General features: G+C 39.6%; 1 protein-coding gene and 1 long non-coding RNA gene across 2 annotated transcripts; one reads left to right on the forward strand and one right to left on the reverse strand.

The window, feature by feature from the left end:
• The first annotated feature begins 808 nt into the window (after positions 1-808).
• LOC145005698 (uncharacterized) lies at positions 809-2,471 on the forward strand. Its single transcript, XR_013662651.1, has 3 exons — positions 809-1,214; positions 1,732-1,830; positions 2,125-2,471. It is a non-coding gene; the product is annotated as an uncharacterized LOC145005698 (long non-coding RNA).
• A 776-nt stretch (positions 2,472-3,247) lies between these two features.
• LOC145005745 (uncharacterized) lies at positions 3,248-6,730 on the reverse strand. Its single transcript, XM_078964854.1, has 6 exons — positions 6,642-6,730; positions 5,977-6,074; positions 5,185-5,882; positions 4,039-5,106; positions 3,461-3,934; positions 3,248-3,381 (listed from the first exon to the last, which is right to left on the reverse strand). The coding sequence occupies exons 3-5, from the start codon at positions 5,371-5,373 to the stop codon at positions 3,587-3,589; spliced, it is 1,605 nt and encodes a 534-aa protein (XP_078820980.1). The 5' UTR covers positions 5,374-5,882; positions 5,977-6,074; positions 6,642-6,730; the 3' UTR covers positions 3,248-3,381; positions 3,461-3,586.
• Between the last annotated feature and the right edge of the window lie 11,906 nt (positions 6,731-18,636).

An 18,636-nucleotide genomic window follows, 5' to 3' on the forward strand; every position in this document is an offset into this window, starting at 1 on the left:
GGTTTGGTGTGTCTAAGAGGTTGCGAAGGAAGGAAGGGTCCTATAGGAATCCAGTGAGGCGTCGCGAGCAGCAGTAGCGACGAACACGAGGTGAGGCTAGAAAAGGGGCTCGGTGGAACAAGACAATCAGGTGGGTGGTTCGGTGGTGTTTGCTCGACGAAAGAAGAAGAGAAGTGCGAGAGCCTGCGTAGTCATGGATGGTAACAGGTGAGTGAATGGGGCTACATTCGGCAGTTTCCCTGTTTTTTTATTTTTATTTTTTTAATTTTTATTTTATTTTGACTGAAATCAGTGGAGGAAAATAGATGTTTGGGTTTGATGTTTGACAGGGAAAATTAGTAGGTGTTTTGTTGTTTCATTCAATAGGAAGAAGAAGGAAATCGGGAGTGGTTGTTGTCCCTTTGATAGACTGATTTCACAAGAACAACACCTCCAATAGAGGTGTTCTTGATTGGAACGAAGGAGAAGAAGAAAGAAGGCTGGATTTTGTTTTCTGGTGTTTCCTTGACAGCTTTATTTGAGGAAGGAAATGAATGTTTACTTTTTGTGTAGTTTTGTTTAGGGAGAATTTCGTATATACCCTTCCTAAACAACTAAATATCGTATTTGTCCAACCTAAATTTCAAATATCGTATTTGCCCTTTCTAATATTTTTTAATATCATATATACTCAAATCTATTTTTCTAATAAATTTTATTCATTTATAAATCTCTTTAATTATCTTAATTCATTAAAATTGAAATTAGACATGTAATGGACAATAATGCCCTTACTTGTAAACTCCTATACTAAATACGATCACAACCTTTCCTGTTATCGCATCACGCTGCTCTCGTCTTCTTCTCCTTCAATATGATGAAGACGAGGTCCCATGCCCCCACTCGACTCCTGATTATGTTCAGCTCTTTCTCAAACTGATAAGGGCCGAAATCCTCCCTTCCCTTTCGTGATCAGCCGGAAACGAACCGACTAGAGAAGGGCCGTCGGAAAATCCAACAACCCTCTTCTTCTTCATCGATGTCAGTCCCCGGAGCATCTCTTTTGGCCACTTTTTTTTTTATTTCGATCGAGATTTTGTGTGTGTGTGTGTGTGTGTGGCACTGGGGAAGTAGCGATCGAAATTTTGAGACTCGATCGAGCCTACTGCTCCCTGATAGCTTTGTTCTCATCGTTTGTTTTTAGGTTATAAGTGAATTCTCGTACTCTGATTCAGGTACATATTTCTAATGTAGCTTTACACTCTCGAACAAATATATTATTATTATTTTTTGATTTTAAACTTTTTGTCTTGCATAATCTGTGGAATACAATGTCAGGAGCAATGGTGAATTTAGAGGTCTTCTAATCTTGTTTAATTGTTAGATTTAGCTCCTGTTCTAAGTTGAAGTTCATGATATAGTGTAATAGTAACTAACATATATTGATGGAAAGAAGTCTGTGAAAGCTTTGAGTATTCGAGCCATATTATATATTGATATACCAAGAACATAGTGATAGACATTATTGGATCCATGAAAATCCCTTATTTGGGTTTTTAGAAGTGAAGTTTTTTCTATGTGGGCTTGTTATCTTTCCATAGTTTCATCAGAGGATCAATAATCTCCTTCAAACAACATCAAATCTCAAGAAGCAGTAAATCAAACATAGGATTTTACTTGTTGTTGACATTCATTTAACTATTGTTTCATTCTTCCTTTATACCAAATGAGTGATTTAGAAACAAATTTCAGGCTGCATCATGGCAACAAAAGGGAATTCAGGAGAAAATAAAGCTAGAAGTTCCATTACCATATTCATATCCACTGTTGAGAAGGCTATTCAAAATTAGGGTATGTAATCTTTCATTTTCGTAAAATCTTTAACAAGTTTCTTGTTTCAAACAAACCATTGTAAAAAAAAAAAGCTATATGTTTCAAGAATGACTTCAGTTTAAACAAAATGTTTCTTCTTTTTCTTGCTGATAATAGAAATGTTTCTTTTTACGATTGAAATTTCTGAGTGGGTAAAGTTCCAAAAAAGAATGTTTATGCTCCCTTCATTCATGTTAACATGTTCACCCTAATTATTATTATCCAGAATGTTAATGTCATCAACATGTTCATTGACTTATGATTTTGTTGCAGAACTTATCTCATGATCACTTTGAGGAGAAGGAGACATAAGTTTATCACCAAAAGGTGCATTATCGGTTTCCATTACTACATTGTCATGAACTCCATTAGTTTACTACAGGGTCAACAGTCTTTTCTGCTGCTGGAGCTTCTGATGCTTCACAAGTCGTGGTTTCATTTGTTCCATTACTCATCAAATGAAGAGATAGAAAAAGAAGGGCTAAATTCAAGAAATAGCATTGTACTTTAAGAAATTCATGAGCTATATTTTGAACGTCTAAAAATTTGTAATACTTGACTACAACATCTATATTTGCGATCTCTATACTTTAATATTTACAATTTTGGTCCTTCATGTATGTATTTGGCATTAGTTATAGTTTGATCCCTGTTGTTGTAAAATTTGCACATACTATATTTCGGTGCCTATACTTTTAAATTTTGCATATATTACAGTTTGGTCCTTTGACTTTAAATTTGCAATTACTACAGTTTGGTCCCTGGACTTCAGTTTTGTAATTATTTCAGTTTGGTTCTTGAACTTTAGATTTACACGTATTACACTTTGTTCCTTTGACTTTAAATTTGCAATTACCACAATTTCGTCCTTGGACTTTAGTTTTGCAATTATTACAGTTTGGTCTTTGAACTTTAAATTTACACATATTATGGTTTGGTCCTTCAACTTTAATTTTGAAATTACTACCGTTTGGTCCCTGGACTTTAGTTTTGCAATTATTACAGTTTGGTCCCTGAACATTAAATTTACACATATTACAGTTTGGTCCTTTAACTTTAAGTTTGCAATTACTATAGTTTGGTCCTTTAACTTTAAACTTCCAATTACTATAGTTTGGTCCTTTGACTTTAAATTTTCAATTACTATAATTTGGTCCTTTGACTTTAAATTTGCAATTACTATAGTTTGGTCCTTTTATTTTAAATTTGCAATTACTACAATTTGGTCCCGTACCTAAAGTATAGTTATAGTCCCTGCTCATAATATGTTATTGTAGAAAATAAATGGTTCATGTAAGTCATAATATATACCAATTTGACAATAAATGCAAATCCATGAAAGGAAAACTATATTAACATATTTATTTATGTCACATACTAACAAAAGAATCCATCAATTGATCCCTAATTAAGAACATTTGCAACTAAAGCTAACAAAATTGTTAAAAGGACCGACCAATTCACTAGTTTTTTTTTATAGACCCCGAATCTCCCAAACCATCCTGCGATTTTGTATTCGTTCCACGTTTCCTACAATGAATAAAAAAAATTATCTTCATTGTTAGTATTGTTCTTGTTCAATGAAAAAAAAAATAGAAATTTGAGTAACCTTTTAGATGTGGATGTTTCACTTTGATCCAAATTTTGAGATGCTGGATTTTTACATGTCTTTTCACGGTGTCCATACTCTCCACATCGCGGACATTTGTGTCTTCTTTTAGACTCATCTGATGATTTAATTCTGTTTTTTCTTGTTCGTCCAGGTGGGCGTTTGATAATAGGTGGATATATTTTCTCCCCATTTTTTTTGTGCCCATTGATCCTGTCCTGGCATCGGAGCAATTTGAAAATCATATGCAGCTTTAAACTTCTCTATAGTGAAATAGGGATCAACATATTTGTCCCAATTAGCATCCCTAATAAAACCAATAAAAGCCGCTGCATGTACACATGGTCGGCCCCGAACTTGCCACACTCGACAACTACATTTTCTTTCATCTAGGTTGACCTCCCAACGTGTTCCCTTATACTTCACTTCAGCTTGATTGTCACAACTTCTAGTAACTTCATATTCACCCAAGTTCTACATGAAAAATCAAAAATAGATATATTTTAGATAAATATGTATTATTGAAGTAAAAAGTATAACACATATAATCATTCAACTGAATTAGTTAACATGCTTACCTTAGCGATGTCATTGAGATGGTTTTTAGCAATAGGAACCAATGCGTCATTCCATGTATTTACCAAATTCCTTTTCTTATCAAACTGTTTCATAATCATTTCCCTAATTGCGTCAAGGAGATCAAGCACAGGTTTATAGTGCAATTTACCAATCCAAGAATTAAATGTTTCTGAAATATTATTAGTGATGTAATCACACTTGGAAGTAGTACCAAACTTGCTTCTACTCCATATTTTTTTGTGGTTGGTATTTAGATATGCAATGGCATCTTCATTTTTATCACTAATTTCCTTCAATAATCTGTCATGCTTGGTAGGACGATATGGTTTTGCAACAGCCCATAGTTTGGTGTTAAAGAAGTCACCACGGAAGTTTTTCTTGAAGTTGCTATATAAGTGCCTTATACATTCTCTATGCTCAACATTAGGGTAAACATTCATCATGGGTACTTCTAACCCTTTTTGCATGTCTGATGAGACAACCAAGCCATTTGGGGTTCCAATTGCTTTTTTGAGTGAGTCAAGAAACCATGTCCATGATTGTGTGTTTTCTGATTCAAGCACACAGTATGCTATTGGAAAGATAGAATTGTTGCCATCAATACCAGTTGTAGCAGCTAGTACACCATTGAACTTTCCTTTTAAATGACAGGCATCAAGACCAATATACGAACGACAACCAATAACAAACCCTCTAGAACAAGCTACTAAAAAAATAAAAAACCTTTTGAAAAGTTTCTTTCCACCAACTATGTCAAAGTCAATTTCAACAATGCTTCCTTCGTTCCTTTGTAATAGTTCTTCTCTAAATTCATCCATCTTCAAGAAAGAGTCTTCCCACTTACCATACATGTCGGTATAAGCCTGCTTTTTCCCTCTAAAAACTTTTAGGTATGGCACGTCAACATTGTAAGTTTTCATACTCCAATTTCTAAGCTCATATGGAGAAACATCCCCATCAGACTTCAACTTGTCAGTAACTACATTAGCGATCCATCCTTGAGTGGCACGCTTATTGCCACCCTTGTTGCTTCGAGTGCAAGTATGTACTGCTACCATTTTCTTAACCTAAAAAAAAGAATTAAATAAACATAAATATATTTTTAATATAAAGGGTGCTAGGTATAACTTAAGGTATACACTTACTTCAAAGGTAACTTCATCTTGTGTAATAGAAGCATGAATTCTCCACTCACACTCTAGGTTTTCACACCTTGCTGTGAATCGTGTCGGGCCACTTTTCTGAATGTAGTAGTTAAACTCATTTATGACTGCAAAGTGGTTCAAAGATCTTCTAAAATCAACCACGTTTTCAAATTTTGAGCCGACTTCCATGCGTATACTATTCTTACTAACTGAGTAAACTTCATCATCATCAAATCATCAGATTGTCTTCATTATCAGAGCTGAGATGACTATGATAGCTTTCTTCACTAGGACAAAGGTCTGCCTCATACTCATCGTGTGGTTCATCTCTATTGGCACACAAATGGTTAGTATGGTTATTGGAGCCGAGGTTATTCTTTGTTGTCACATAAATTGTTACTTGTTTCTCGTTTCCATACATGCTAAGCATATCCATGAACTTTTCATCAGAATCAAGCTCAATAAAGCTTTTGTCTGGTGCATACTTGTCAACATAAAGAATAGAAAATTCTGGGTTGTTCTTTGATGCATAACGCTTTATCACTTCTTCATGTAGTTGAGTTAACTTGTATAAAAATGTGTCTATGTAGATACACTTTTGAGAGCCAAAACAATATATTTGCCTACAACCGTTCTTTGTTAGACGGAAATAACCCCCATATTTCAATTTTAACTTGAACTTGGATGTTGGTATACGCCTGAAATTGAAAATTAATTAGAGAAACAATCATACAATTTAGTAAAAGTTTAATTGTTTAATAAATTAAAATTAAGATATTTACATAAACATACTCGATTATTGGAGACGTAGCCCTGCTCTCCCATATTGGTTTTGATGTGTCATGAAGTGTAATATCTTCTGTTTGAGAATAATTTTCCGACATTGGTAGCTTCAAACATCAAGATCACACATAATTGATAGAGTGGAAAGAATGCAAGATTGTGGTCAAGTATAAGTTTCAACACATCAATGACATTAATTACCATTTTTTAAATCGTGAATTAATTAAAGATTTATGTGTGGAAAACAGTAAAAGTGTATAATTTGATACAAAAGGCACTGAATCATACACAAACAGTTTGTATTATCCAGATTTCTAAGTCTTTATACAATGCTATCATGTTAATTAATTCACAGTTTGAAACATCAAGATAGCTGCGATTCAACACATTGAGGTGAACAAATCAAACAACATCAATAAGAAAATTAAAGAATGGAAAAATAAGAATAGGATTGCTTATTGTTAACCTGATGCGTTCAACACATTCGAGTGAACAAATCATACATCAATAAAAAAAATTAAAGAAATGCAAAATAGGAATACGATGACTTATTGTTTACCTGATGCGTGAACGCGATGAGATAATAAGGATGCAGCAATCGATTAGAAACAAATCATACATCAATAACAAAATTAAATAAATTCAAAATAGGAATAACATCCTTTATTGTTTACCTCATACGTGAGCGTGATGAGATAATAGGGAAGCAACAATCGATCGGAAGTACTAACAGGCAGCAGCGAACGTGATGACTAACAGGTAGCAGCGAACGTGATGGTCGGTAACAAGTAGGTTGCGATCGTATTTAGTATAGGAGTTTACAAGTAAGGGCATTATTGTCCATTACATTTCTAATTTCAATCTTAATGAATTAAGATAATTAAATAGATTTATAAATGAATAAAATTTATTAGAAAAATAGATTTGGGTATATATGATATTAAAAAATATCAGAAAGGGCAAATACGATATTTGGAATTTAAGCTGGACAAATACGATATTTAGTTGTTTAGGAAGGTCATATACGAAATTCTTCCTTCTTTTAACTAGTAGTGTCGTATAACCATGTCCTAGCCCATTAAGCAGATGTTAGGCTTAGGGTTATGATCTTTGCATCTCTATTAGAAGAGTGATGTAACACATGTTTATTATCATATATATATATATATATATATATATATATATATATATATATATATATATATATATATATATATATATATATATATATATGGAGATGATCAAATGAAAACACTTAAAATGTTAAGAACGTGAGAACAGTTCTGAAACCAATCATTTTATAAGAGTATATTAGTAACTTTATATAAATATTAATTAATGATTTCCTAAAATCTAGGGAAAATGATTTTAATTACCTAAAAAAATTAATAGTTCTTTTTAGTTAGTGGAATATATATATATATATATATATATATATATATATATATATATATATATATATATATATATACACACACACACACACACTAGGTGTGAGACCCATGTATTACATGAGTTTAATTAAAAAAAAATATATGAAATTTAACAATTTAAAATTTTTGAATTTATAAGAAAAATGAGAAAAATTTTGAATTATTAAAATTAATAAACTTTAATGTATTGGATACATTTCATATATAAACCATTTCTAATAAATACTTTACATATATATTACTTTATATATTAAATGTGGAATTTTAATTTAATAAAATTAAAAATTACAATAAAATGACAAGTGGAAAATAAAAAATTTAAAAATTTTAGAAAATACCAAGTGTCTAAAAGTGTCTAAATGAAGAAGAGGACATGTGGCAAAAAACCTTCATTTATTATATATATATATATATATATATATATATATATATATATATATATATATATATATATATATATATATATATAATTTTTTTATGGTTTTTTCTAAAAATATATTATGAGCGTTTCTTTTTCTTTAAAAGGAAACCAGTATTACTCAAATCACAAATGAAACCATTTTTATATACGGTCCCATTTTAATACTATTCACAATCACAAATGAATATACATTATTATTCACAAATATCACAAGTAGATATTGTTTTAATCACAAATGAATATAACAAAATAATAGATAAATTATATCTAAAAGATTCGCATTTATCCTTCATAAATTATTGTAGTTATAATCGTAAATAAATAAATAAGTTGTGTATCGAAACATAGTTGTAAATTTGTAATCTTAAATGAACAAAACACAAGTTACAAATAAAACATCAATTAAAGTTGTAATAATAAATAAACAAAGCACAATTACAATCATATATGAATATGATTATAATCACAAATGAAAATCACAAGGTCTTAATGTATTTTGATCATAGAATACGTTTCTACTCCTTCCAAGTTGTTGAAGATGTTCATTCATCCTTCATCATTGCAATCATTTAGGTCATCCGTATTAAATCGGCCCATCTACAAGAAATCAAAGAAATTTTTTGTATTGTTGTCAACAAAGTGCTTAACTCATTAACCAAGTACACTTTTAATCAAAAAATAATAAAAAAACGAATATAATCATCGACAAGAAATAAATCTATATTAAAAAAACAAACAAAAAAACAAATATGCACAAATGAATAAATCACCTTCCAACCGCCTCTTATAGACTCAAGAAGTAAACCTCCTTAACGTGTAGACTCAAAAAATATTGTATTCTTTTAGTCAGTAATGTTTGTAACTTAAAAAAAATCGATTTTTGCTTTCTTTTGTAACACCGTAAATTTCAAGACAAATTTTTCATTTAAAACAATCACTTTACTCTTAGAAACACTTGTTTAAAATCTTATTCATAGTCGATTTACAAAACATAACTCCGTTTTCACTTGCATAGAAAACCAAGATCCTCCAAAATATGACTCTTTCTTTGGTGTGTACAATCAAGCCGGTGCCGTCCCGTGATACTGAAAGAAACCTGTAAAACATCAAACAAAACACTGTAAGCACGAAGCTTAGTGAGTTCCCCAAAATACCACACATAACACATATTAGCCACTCGAGGCTATAACTCTGTGGGTCCGTGCACCCAAACTCTGTGAACCCTCAGGTTCTAACTCTGGGAACCTTCCGGTTCCAACTCTATAAACATGCACAACATAAATCACATAGAAATAATGCAGTACAACACATCACGTACATATAGCATACAAATACTCTAATCACATAACTCTGGTTACCTACTCAAGGTAAAGTATAGTGAGAAGACTCACCTGGCAAGCAGAAAGCAGATATCCCCACACTTGAATCTCGAACTCGCCACCGCCTAACACGTAAGGCAAATACTCTCATGAATATAACTCTCGAGGCTAGAATAAATCCTCTCATAACACCCTCTTATGGGTAAAAGACTATTTTACCTCTCTCTTGGCCCAAAGGCCACATCGCTGTCCAAACCCTAAAACTCAACGTCCAACCCTTGGTCGAAATCAAAGTCCTCAGTCTAGGTCAACCCTTGACTGACTCTACTCGCCGAGTCAACCCTGTGACTCGTCGAATTCCCATAATCAGAACTTCCCCATATCGCGACTCAACTCGTCGAGTCACCACGAGACTCGCCGAGTCCCACAACTCTGAGTCCACTCAAACCCAACTCACCGAGTCATCCCTTGACTCACCGATTCTCGACTCAACCAGGAAATATTTGGGACTCTTCGTCAAGACTCGTCGAGTCCAAGAACAGACTCGCCGAGTCTACGGCTATCTTCAACCTACTCGCCGAGTTGTTCATACAACTCGCCGAGTTCCAGGCCATCTTCATCCAACTCGTCGAGTCCACCCATGTGACTCGCCAAGTACCGCCGGTCTGAATACATTCCGAAGCATTCCAGGCCATGCAACTGCTCCAAGACATAGATCTAGCCTCCTACCACTCATCCATCACGTAAAGTGGCAAACTTTACGTGAATCCAAAGAGATCTAAGCCGTTTGCACATTGGGGCTAGGGTTTGGGACATGCAAGCTTCACTAAACACTCCAACACATGGACTTTCATGCTCTCTGATTCTTCTCCCTTCCAGATCTGAGGTAGCAACCTCAGATCTAACCTCTAGACTTCCCATTTCATCCATAGACAATTTCTCACAAACCCCAAAATGAAGAAACAACATAATCAACAGGTCAAAAACGAGATACTACCTCTAAGTGATGCCCCAACTGCAATGCAATTCGAATCCAAGCAAAGCCCCTTGCTCCAAGCCTTCAATCTTCCCAAAATTCCTTCAACCATTACTTCTCCAAGCTCCAATCCACTCAAAAATGGTGCTTCTCCGTGATTTAGGGTTTTCTGGGGCTCAAGGGGTGATAAAGAGGCTGGGAGGAAGACATAATGATCATTATATAAGGCTCAACCCCGAGAATTAGGGTTTTCTCCACTCAGCGCCTACTCGCCGAGTCCAATACTCTGACTCGCCGAGTCGGCCACTTAACACGCGACCAAGTCGCGGCTCTACTCGCCGAGTCCACACATGGACTCGCCGAGTCGCTCTTTCCCAATTTACTCTTTTAGCCCTTCAACTCTACTCTTGATATTCCGGGATGTTACAATTCTCCCCCACTTAAATTAGGCTTCGCCCTCGAAGCCTACAGTAACTCAACTCCAGAATTACTCCCACAACGTGCCACCTTTCCTTAATCGGACCAGATCTCACAAGGCATACCCATCGAAACTCGAACACACTTTCCCTTTCCTTATGGTGTCCTGACCATTGTCTCGAACCGGGCACCGGATGCACCCTCTGAGGACCACACACATCGATCCGAGAATTACCCATGAAGTATCACTGCCCCAAATCTCAACAATCACTCGACCCATAAGGGTTAGAAGACATGAACCATCGGATCCCCGATTCGAATCCCTCTCTATCCAATCCGTGACGACGGAAAGACCCACTCTTAAATCCCAGAGCAACTCCCATGAGTCCTCTTCTTGCAATCACACACCCATGCCGCACCAACCTTCGCACTCTCGGGTTAGGAAAACCCGTCACAATGATGACGTCTCTAACATCCCCAGGAGAAACCACCACTACGCACACAGCCCTCGATCAGAATCAAGTTGGGAGTCCCAGACTCCATCCCTACATCCATCCTGAGACTCTTGGCTCTACACCCGCGGAATCCTTCCACGTCCTCAGCAGACATCCCATCATGATGTCATTCCATACCACTGTCACAGACACAGTGTTCGACCACCATACTCCAAATCATCCATTCTCACTACAACTTTCACTTCCGCGAATCAACACTTTCCCCAGTAAATGAGGATCAAACACTTCCTCCCATATAACAGCACAAAGGGTGGCATACCAATGCACTAATGATGGCTGTTGAAATAGGATAACTCAACCAAGGATAAATACGTGCCGCAACACCCTCCGAAATCTAATACACATGCCCGAAGCATGTCTTTGAGCGTCTGAATCGTTCACTCCCTCTGAGGTGTCCTCCGACATCATCAGGATAAGCTCTAGCTCATCACATATCCCTTTTCGAGACTGAGCACCAGGTCAGCTTTTGACTCCACAACTGAGCCTACAAAGGTCACCCAAATCATGATCCAAATATCCCACTAACTTCCTCCCCGTGACCACTATCCCGGCCCCGTGACACGCAAGTCACGAAATTCTCTTTTCCTTATGCAAGAAAGTACAATCCAACCGAGGATCGTCTCCACTCTGATCTCTGGTTTCTGCTGCGCATATCCCTTGCCATCTCACCACATTCCCCGACAGAGACGGGGACCCCAGTCTCGCCCCCGGTCCAACATCCAGGCTCCAAAAACTCAATACTAGGGCTACTCAAGCCCAAAACTCTTCTACATCATACACTGATCGGAGAACATTCCATCATCACACTCTCTTGCCATCTAGTGAGCACTACGACTCCCCGCGGTATCACAACACCCTCTGACTAGTGAGTACTACGGCTCCCTGCAGTATCACAACACCCTCTGACTAGTGAGTACTACGGCTCTCCGCAGTATCACAACACCCTTTAACTAGTGAGTACTACGGCTCTCCGCAGTATCACAACACCCTCTAACTAGTGAGTACTACGGCTCTCCACAGTATCACAACACCCTCTGACTCCACTAGCTCGTGCTCCACTGACTATCATAGGCGGCTACCCATACTCGTCTCGAATATTCATCACAGACTCTGGAGGCAATCGTCATAACAGATGCCCACCCTTGCGAAGATCCACTCTCTCAAGTAATCTCCCTGGATGCCCATACTCGAAGGGCTATCACTAGTTCCATAGATACCTGATATACCACAAGTCGTCTCAACTCAGGATTCACGAATAACTTCGAAATAAAGATATCAATACCCGGATACCTCGGAACACCCCCACCGATCATCACAAGATCCTGCCACAACCACAGGTTCCCTGCCCCAAGCACCATATAGATGCAATAATACATTCCCTCTGAACCCCATAACTAGATCTTCATTTTTCCCAAGTTGCAACTTCGGTGTATTCAATTTCCCAACTGCAATACGAAGAAACGCTAACGCTACGAAATACGCTGAAAATTCTCCGAAACCCTTTTTCCCGCCACTCAAAACCCAAACAAGGATACGCATACCGACCCGGGAGTTGGCTGCTCAATCATTCTTTATCTACTTGCCCCAACACTGACCAATACCAGATTCCTGACTAATAAACACCTGTCGTGGAGACATTCATCCTTCTCAAACAAGTACTTCCCGCATTAACTCACTCCGACCCCTTTCCTCGATCACCGACATCTCTGGTCTCATGATTTCTTACCGCATATCTCTATACTCCACTTATAACTGCCCCTGACAAATCTCTGCTTTCTTACATACGGCACCCGGTTCTCCCCCACTTAGGGTTCAAACCGTCATCAAATAGCACACAACTATTCCATAACTATATTCTCCAACAAAACCGCACCTGCCCCCGGAAAGTGCTACACAACGCCCGATAATCCCCCTTACGGAAATGAATCGACTTCATATACTCTGAACCTCTGATGAACTCCTCAAAAACTTCTCGTCACGTCTGCCTCTAGTCGTTCCAAATATCTTACCAATCTAGTACCAACAAATCAACTGCTCAATAACATCCCTGGCTCATAGACTGAACCATAAAATCACTGTACCCCTCACCTCAACTCATCAACCAACGCCCCAACACCGGGATCACCCCACGAACAAGGACCCACTCCCATATTCAACACCCCATAGATAGAAAACTCTCTGCACCGCTAAACTCGACTGAACTCCCTACTGATACCACTACCATACACCCGACTATACTCAATTAGGTATAGCGTGGCCCTCGACTATCTTAGTCCCAACTGACTATCTGCTCATGATAGATCACTGCCTCGCGGCACACATGTTACCTGATACTCTGGGGGGAAATCATCATCAATGACGACCTGCAGGGTTTACCCCTAAACCCAAAACCAAAACATCATGCTTCTCATATTCTCACACTTACATAATTAGTACCTCTCCGATCATAGGAGGTGACATCTCCTTTATCGACTGATCACTCAACTCAGATCGAAATTCTCCCTTCCACTGACTCCTTACTAGAATACTCTGAGGGACTCTCAATCTCCCTCTCAAGGGACGCCTCTTCGAACTTACTCGTGACCGAATAACCGGAGAACCACAAACATCATTCACTACGAACCATGGTACTCCTTCCACGACATCTCTTCTCAATATGCCCCGATGTATGGTACCCTAACCATGACATCACTCCCCAATTCGCTCCGATGTATGGTACCCGGACCATAACATCACTCCTCAATCTGCTCTGATGTATGGTACCCGAACCATAACATCACTCCTCAATCTGCCCTGATGTATGGTACCCGAACCATAACATCACTCCTCGATCCGCCCTGATGTATGGTACCCGAACCATAACATCACTCCTCGATCCGCTCTGATGTATGGTACGCAAACCATGACATCGCTCCTCAATCTGCCCTGATGTATGGTACCCGAACCATAACATCACTCCTTGATCCGCTCCGATGTATGGTACGCAAACCATAACATCGCTCCTCAATCTGCTCTGATGTATGGTACCCGAACCATAACATCACTCCTCAACCTGCCCTGATGTATGGTACCCGAACCATAACATCACTCCTCGATCCGCTCCGATGTATGGTACTCAAACCATAACATCACTCCTCAATCTGCTCTTTAGAACCTTCAGAATACTCCCTGTATCAAGTATGGGTCCTCTGCTTTCAGTAGTACGGGCCCATACTACCTGCCACATCTACCCATACTTTCCACACGGACCATCCCAGAGCTTCTAAATAGCTGCTCGACCTGCTCTTTCACCAATCCCATCACGCGTGCTCGCTCCCCAGCGAAATTCTCTATTCTACAAGCACACTCATCTGGATAGGGTTATTCCCTAGGCTCTTCCGTCGTCCTCCCACTTCTTTGCTATCAGCTGCTGAAGAGCTCCTAATGATGCCAGCCATCTACCTCCTGAATATCGTCATATTCACTTGGTAGCTGACTCCCATCATCGAGAGTTCCACAAAGCACAAAGCAAGCAGCATTCGAGCATCGAAGGATACATAGGACTCCCTCTCTGTGATAACTCCACCTTCTCAGCTCATCCTCGAAAGTACCACCGAACTCTGTAACTCTACCCCTCATGGGTTCTAACTGGATACTCTCACTCATCACATACTTAAAACATAACACATATAACAATGAGTCCTAGGCTAAGGCATCACAAATCAGGCCACTCTAGTCCTAACATATGAAATACCTAGCCTGTCTCTAGCATGCAATAATATCTCATAAAGTGCATCGTACATATCTCATAACACAAAAATAAGGGTATTTTGGGAAATCACCGTTCGGGCTCTGGCTGATTGTACACACTGCTCCTTCTTGCTTTCTCTTTGAACTCTTATTCACTTTTAGAAAATTATTTCTTTAAAAACTTTTCGTACTTCCTCAGTTTGAGTCCAGATTTACCCGAAGGCGCATCCGAATCCCTCAAACCAAGGCTCTGATACCAACTTGTAACACCGTAAATTTCAAGACAAATTTTTCATTTAAAATAATCATTTTACTCTTAGAAACACTTGTTTAAAATCTTATTCATAGTCGATTTACAAAACATAACTCCATTTTCACTTGCATAGAAAACCAAGATCCTCCAAAATATGACTCTTTCTTTGGTGTGTACAATCAAGTCGGTACCGTCCCGTGATACTGAAAGAAACCTGTAAAACATCAAACAAAACACTGTAAGCATGAAGCTTAGTGAGTTCCCCAAAATACCACACATAACACATATTAGCCACTCGAGGCTATAACTCTGTGGGTCCGTGCACCCAAACTCTGTGAACCCTCAGGTTCTAACTCTGGGAACCTTCCGGTTCCAACTCTATAAACATGCATAACATAAATCACATAGAAATAATGCAGTACAACACATCACGTACATATAGCATACAAATACTCTAATCACATAACTCTGGTTACCTACTCAAGGTAAAGTATAGTGAGAAGACTCACCTGGCAAGCAGAAAGCAGATATCCCCACACTTGAATCTCGAACTCGCCACCGCCTAACACGTAAGGCAAATACTCTCATGAATATAACTCTCGAGGCTAGAATAAATCCTCTCATAACACCCTCTTATGGGTAAAAGACTATTTTACCTCTCTCTTGGCCCAAAGGCCACATCGCTGTCCAAACCCTAAAACTCAACGTCCAACCCTTGGTCGAAATCAAAGTCCTCAGTCTAGGTCAAACCTTGACTGACTCTACTCGCCGAGTCAACCCTGTGACTCGTCGAATTCCCATAATCAGAACTTCCCCATATCGCGACTCAACTCGTCGAGTCACCACGAGACTCGCCGAGTCCCACAACTCTGAGTCCACTCAAACCCAACTCACCGAGTCATCCCTTGACTCACCGATTCTCGACTCAACCAGGAAATATTTGGGACTCTTCGTCAAGACTCGTCGAGTCCAAGAACAGACTCGCCGAGTCTACGGCTATCTTCAACCTACTCGCCGAGTTGTTCATACAACTCGCCGAGTTCCAGGCCATCTTCATCCAACTCGTCGAGTCCACCCATGTGACTCGCCAAGTACCGCCGGTCTGAATACATTCCGAAGCATTCCAGGCCATGCAACTGCTCCAAGACATAGATCTAGCCTCCTACCACTCATCCATCACGTAAAGTGGCAAACTTTACGTGAATCCAAAGAGATCTAAGCCGTTTGCACATTGGGGCTAGGGTTTTGGACATGCAAGCTTCACTAAACACTCCAACACAGGGACTTTCATGCTCTCTGATTCTTCTCCCTTCCAGATCTGAGGTAGCAACCTCAGATCTAACCTCTAGACTTCCCATTTCATCCATAGACAATTTCTCACAAACCCCAAAATGAAGAAACAACATAATCAACAGGTCAAAAACGAGATACTACCTCTAAGTGATGCCCCAACTGCAATGCAATTCGAATCCAAGCAAAGCCCCTTGCTCCAAGCCTTCAATCTTCCCAAAATTCCTTCAACCATTACTTCTCCAAGCTCCAATCCACTCAAAAATGGTGCTTCTCCGTGATTTAGGGTTTTCTGGGGCTCAAGGGGTGATAAAGAGGCTGGGAGGAAGACATAATGATCATTATATAAGGCTCAACCCCGAGAATTAGGGTTTTCTCCACTCAGCGCCTACTCGCCGAGTCCAATACTCTGACTCGCCGAGTCGGCCACTTAACACGCGACCAAGTCGCGACTCTACTCGCCGAGTCCACACATGGACTCGCCGAGTCGCTCTTTCCCAATTTACTCTTTTAGCCCTTCAACTCTACTCTTGATATTCCGGGATGTTACAATTCTCCCCCACTTAAATTAGGCTTCGCCCTCGAAGCCTACAGTAACTCAACTCCAGAATTACTCCCACAACGTGCCACCTTGCCTTAATCGGACCAGATCTCACAAGGCATACCCATCGAAACTCGAACACACTTTCCCTTTCCTTATGGTGTCCTGACCATTGTCTCGAACCGGGCACCGGATGCACCCTCTGAGGACCACACACATCGATCCGAGAATTACCCATGAAGTATCACTGCCCCAAATCTCAACAATCACTCGACCCATAAGGGTTAGAAGATATGAACCATCGGATCCCCGATTCGAATCCCTCTCTATCCAATCCGTGACGACGGAAAGACCCACTCTTAAATCCCAGAGCAACTCCCATGAGTCCTCTTCTTGCAATCACACACCCATGTCGCACCAACCTTCGCACTCTCGGGTTAGGAAAACCCGTCACAATGATGACGTCTCTAACATCCCCAGGAGAAACCACCACTACGCACACAGCCCTCGATCAGAATCAAGTTGGGAGTCCCAGACTCCATCCCTACATCCATCCTGAGACTCTTGGCTCTACACCCGCGGAATCCTTCCGCGTCCTCAGCAGACATCCCATCATGATGTCATTCCATACCACTGTCACAGACACAGTGTTCGACCACCATACTCCAAATCATCCATTCTCACTACAACTTTCACTTCCGCGAATCAACACTTTCCCCAGTAAATGAGGATCAAACACTTCCTCCCATATAACAGCACAAAGGGTGGCATACCAATGCACTAATGATGGCTGTTGAAATAGGATAACTCAACCAAGGATAAATACGTGCCGCAACACCCTCCGAAATCTAATACACATGCCCGAAGCATGTCTTTGAGCGTCTGAATCGTTCACTCCCTCTGAGGTGTCCTCCGACATCATCAGGATAAGCTCTAGCTCATCACATATCCCTTTTCGAGACTGAGCACTAGGTCAGCTTTTGACTCCACAACTGAGCCTCCAAAGGTCACCCAAATCATGATCCAAATATCCCACTAACTTCCTCCCCGTGACCACTATCCCGGCCCCGTGACACGCAAGTCACGAAATTCTCTTTTCCTTATGCAAGAAAGTACAATCCAACCGAGGATCGTCTCCACTCTGATCTCTGGTTTCTGCTGCGCATATCCCTTGCCATCTCACCACATTCCCCGACAGAGACGGGGACCCCAGTCTCGCCCCCGGTCCAACATCCAGGCTCCAAAAACTCAATACTAGGGCTACTCAAGCCCAAAACTCTTCTACATCATACACTGATCGGAGAACATTCCATCATCACACTCTCTTGCCATCTAGTGAGCACTACGACTCCCCGCGGTATCACAACACCCTCTGACTAGTGAGTACTACGGCTCCCCGCAGTATCACAACACCCTCTGACTAGTGAGTACTACGGCTCTCCGCAGTATCACAACACCCTTTAACTAGTGAGTACTACGGCTCTCCGCAGTATCACAACACCCTCTAACTAGTGAGTACTACGGCTCTCCACAGTATCACAACACCCTCTGACTCCACTAGCTCGTGCTCCACTGACTATCATAGGCGGCTACCCATACTCGTCTCGAATATTCATCACAGACTCTGGAGGCAATCGTCATAACAGATGCCCACCCTTGCGAAGATCCACTCTCTCAAGTAATCTCCCTGGATGCCCATACTCGAAGGGCTATCACTAGTTCCATAGATACCTGATATACCACAAGTCGTCTCAACTCAGGATTCACGAATAACT

This window comes from Lactuca saligna, chromosome 7 (assembly GCF_052625555.1).
Source record: "Lactuca saligna cultivar CGN05327 chromosome 7, ASM5262555v1, whole genome shotgun sequence".
NCBI classification, from domain to species: Eukaryota; Viridiplantae; Streptophyta; class Magnoliopsida; order Asterales; family Asteraceae; genus Lactuca; species Lactuca saligna.

Bases quoted from the DNA above. Each gene is read 5' to 3' on its own strand.
- LOC145005745 (XM_078964854.1), bottom strand. From the start codon at position 5,373: ATGGAAGTCGGCTCAAAATTTGAAAACGTGGTTGATTTTAGAAGATCT. The intron at 5,107-5,184 runs GTAAGTGTATAC...TCTTTTTTTTAG, and splicing joins AAGATGAAGTTACCTTTGAA to GTTAAGAAAATGGTAGCAGT. The intron at 3,935-4,038 runs GTAAGCATGTTA...TTTTTCATGTAG, and splicing joins ATCTCAATGACATCGCTAAG to AACTTGGGTGAATATGAAGT.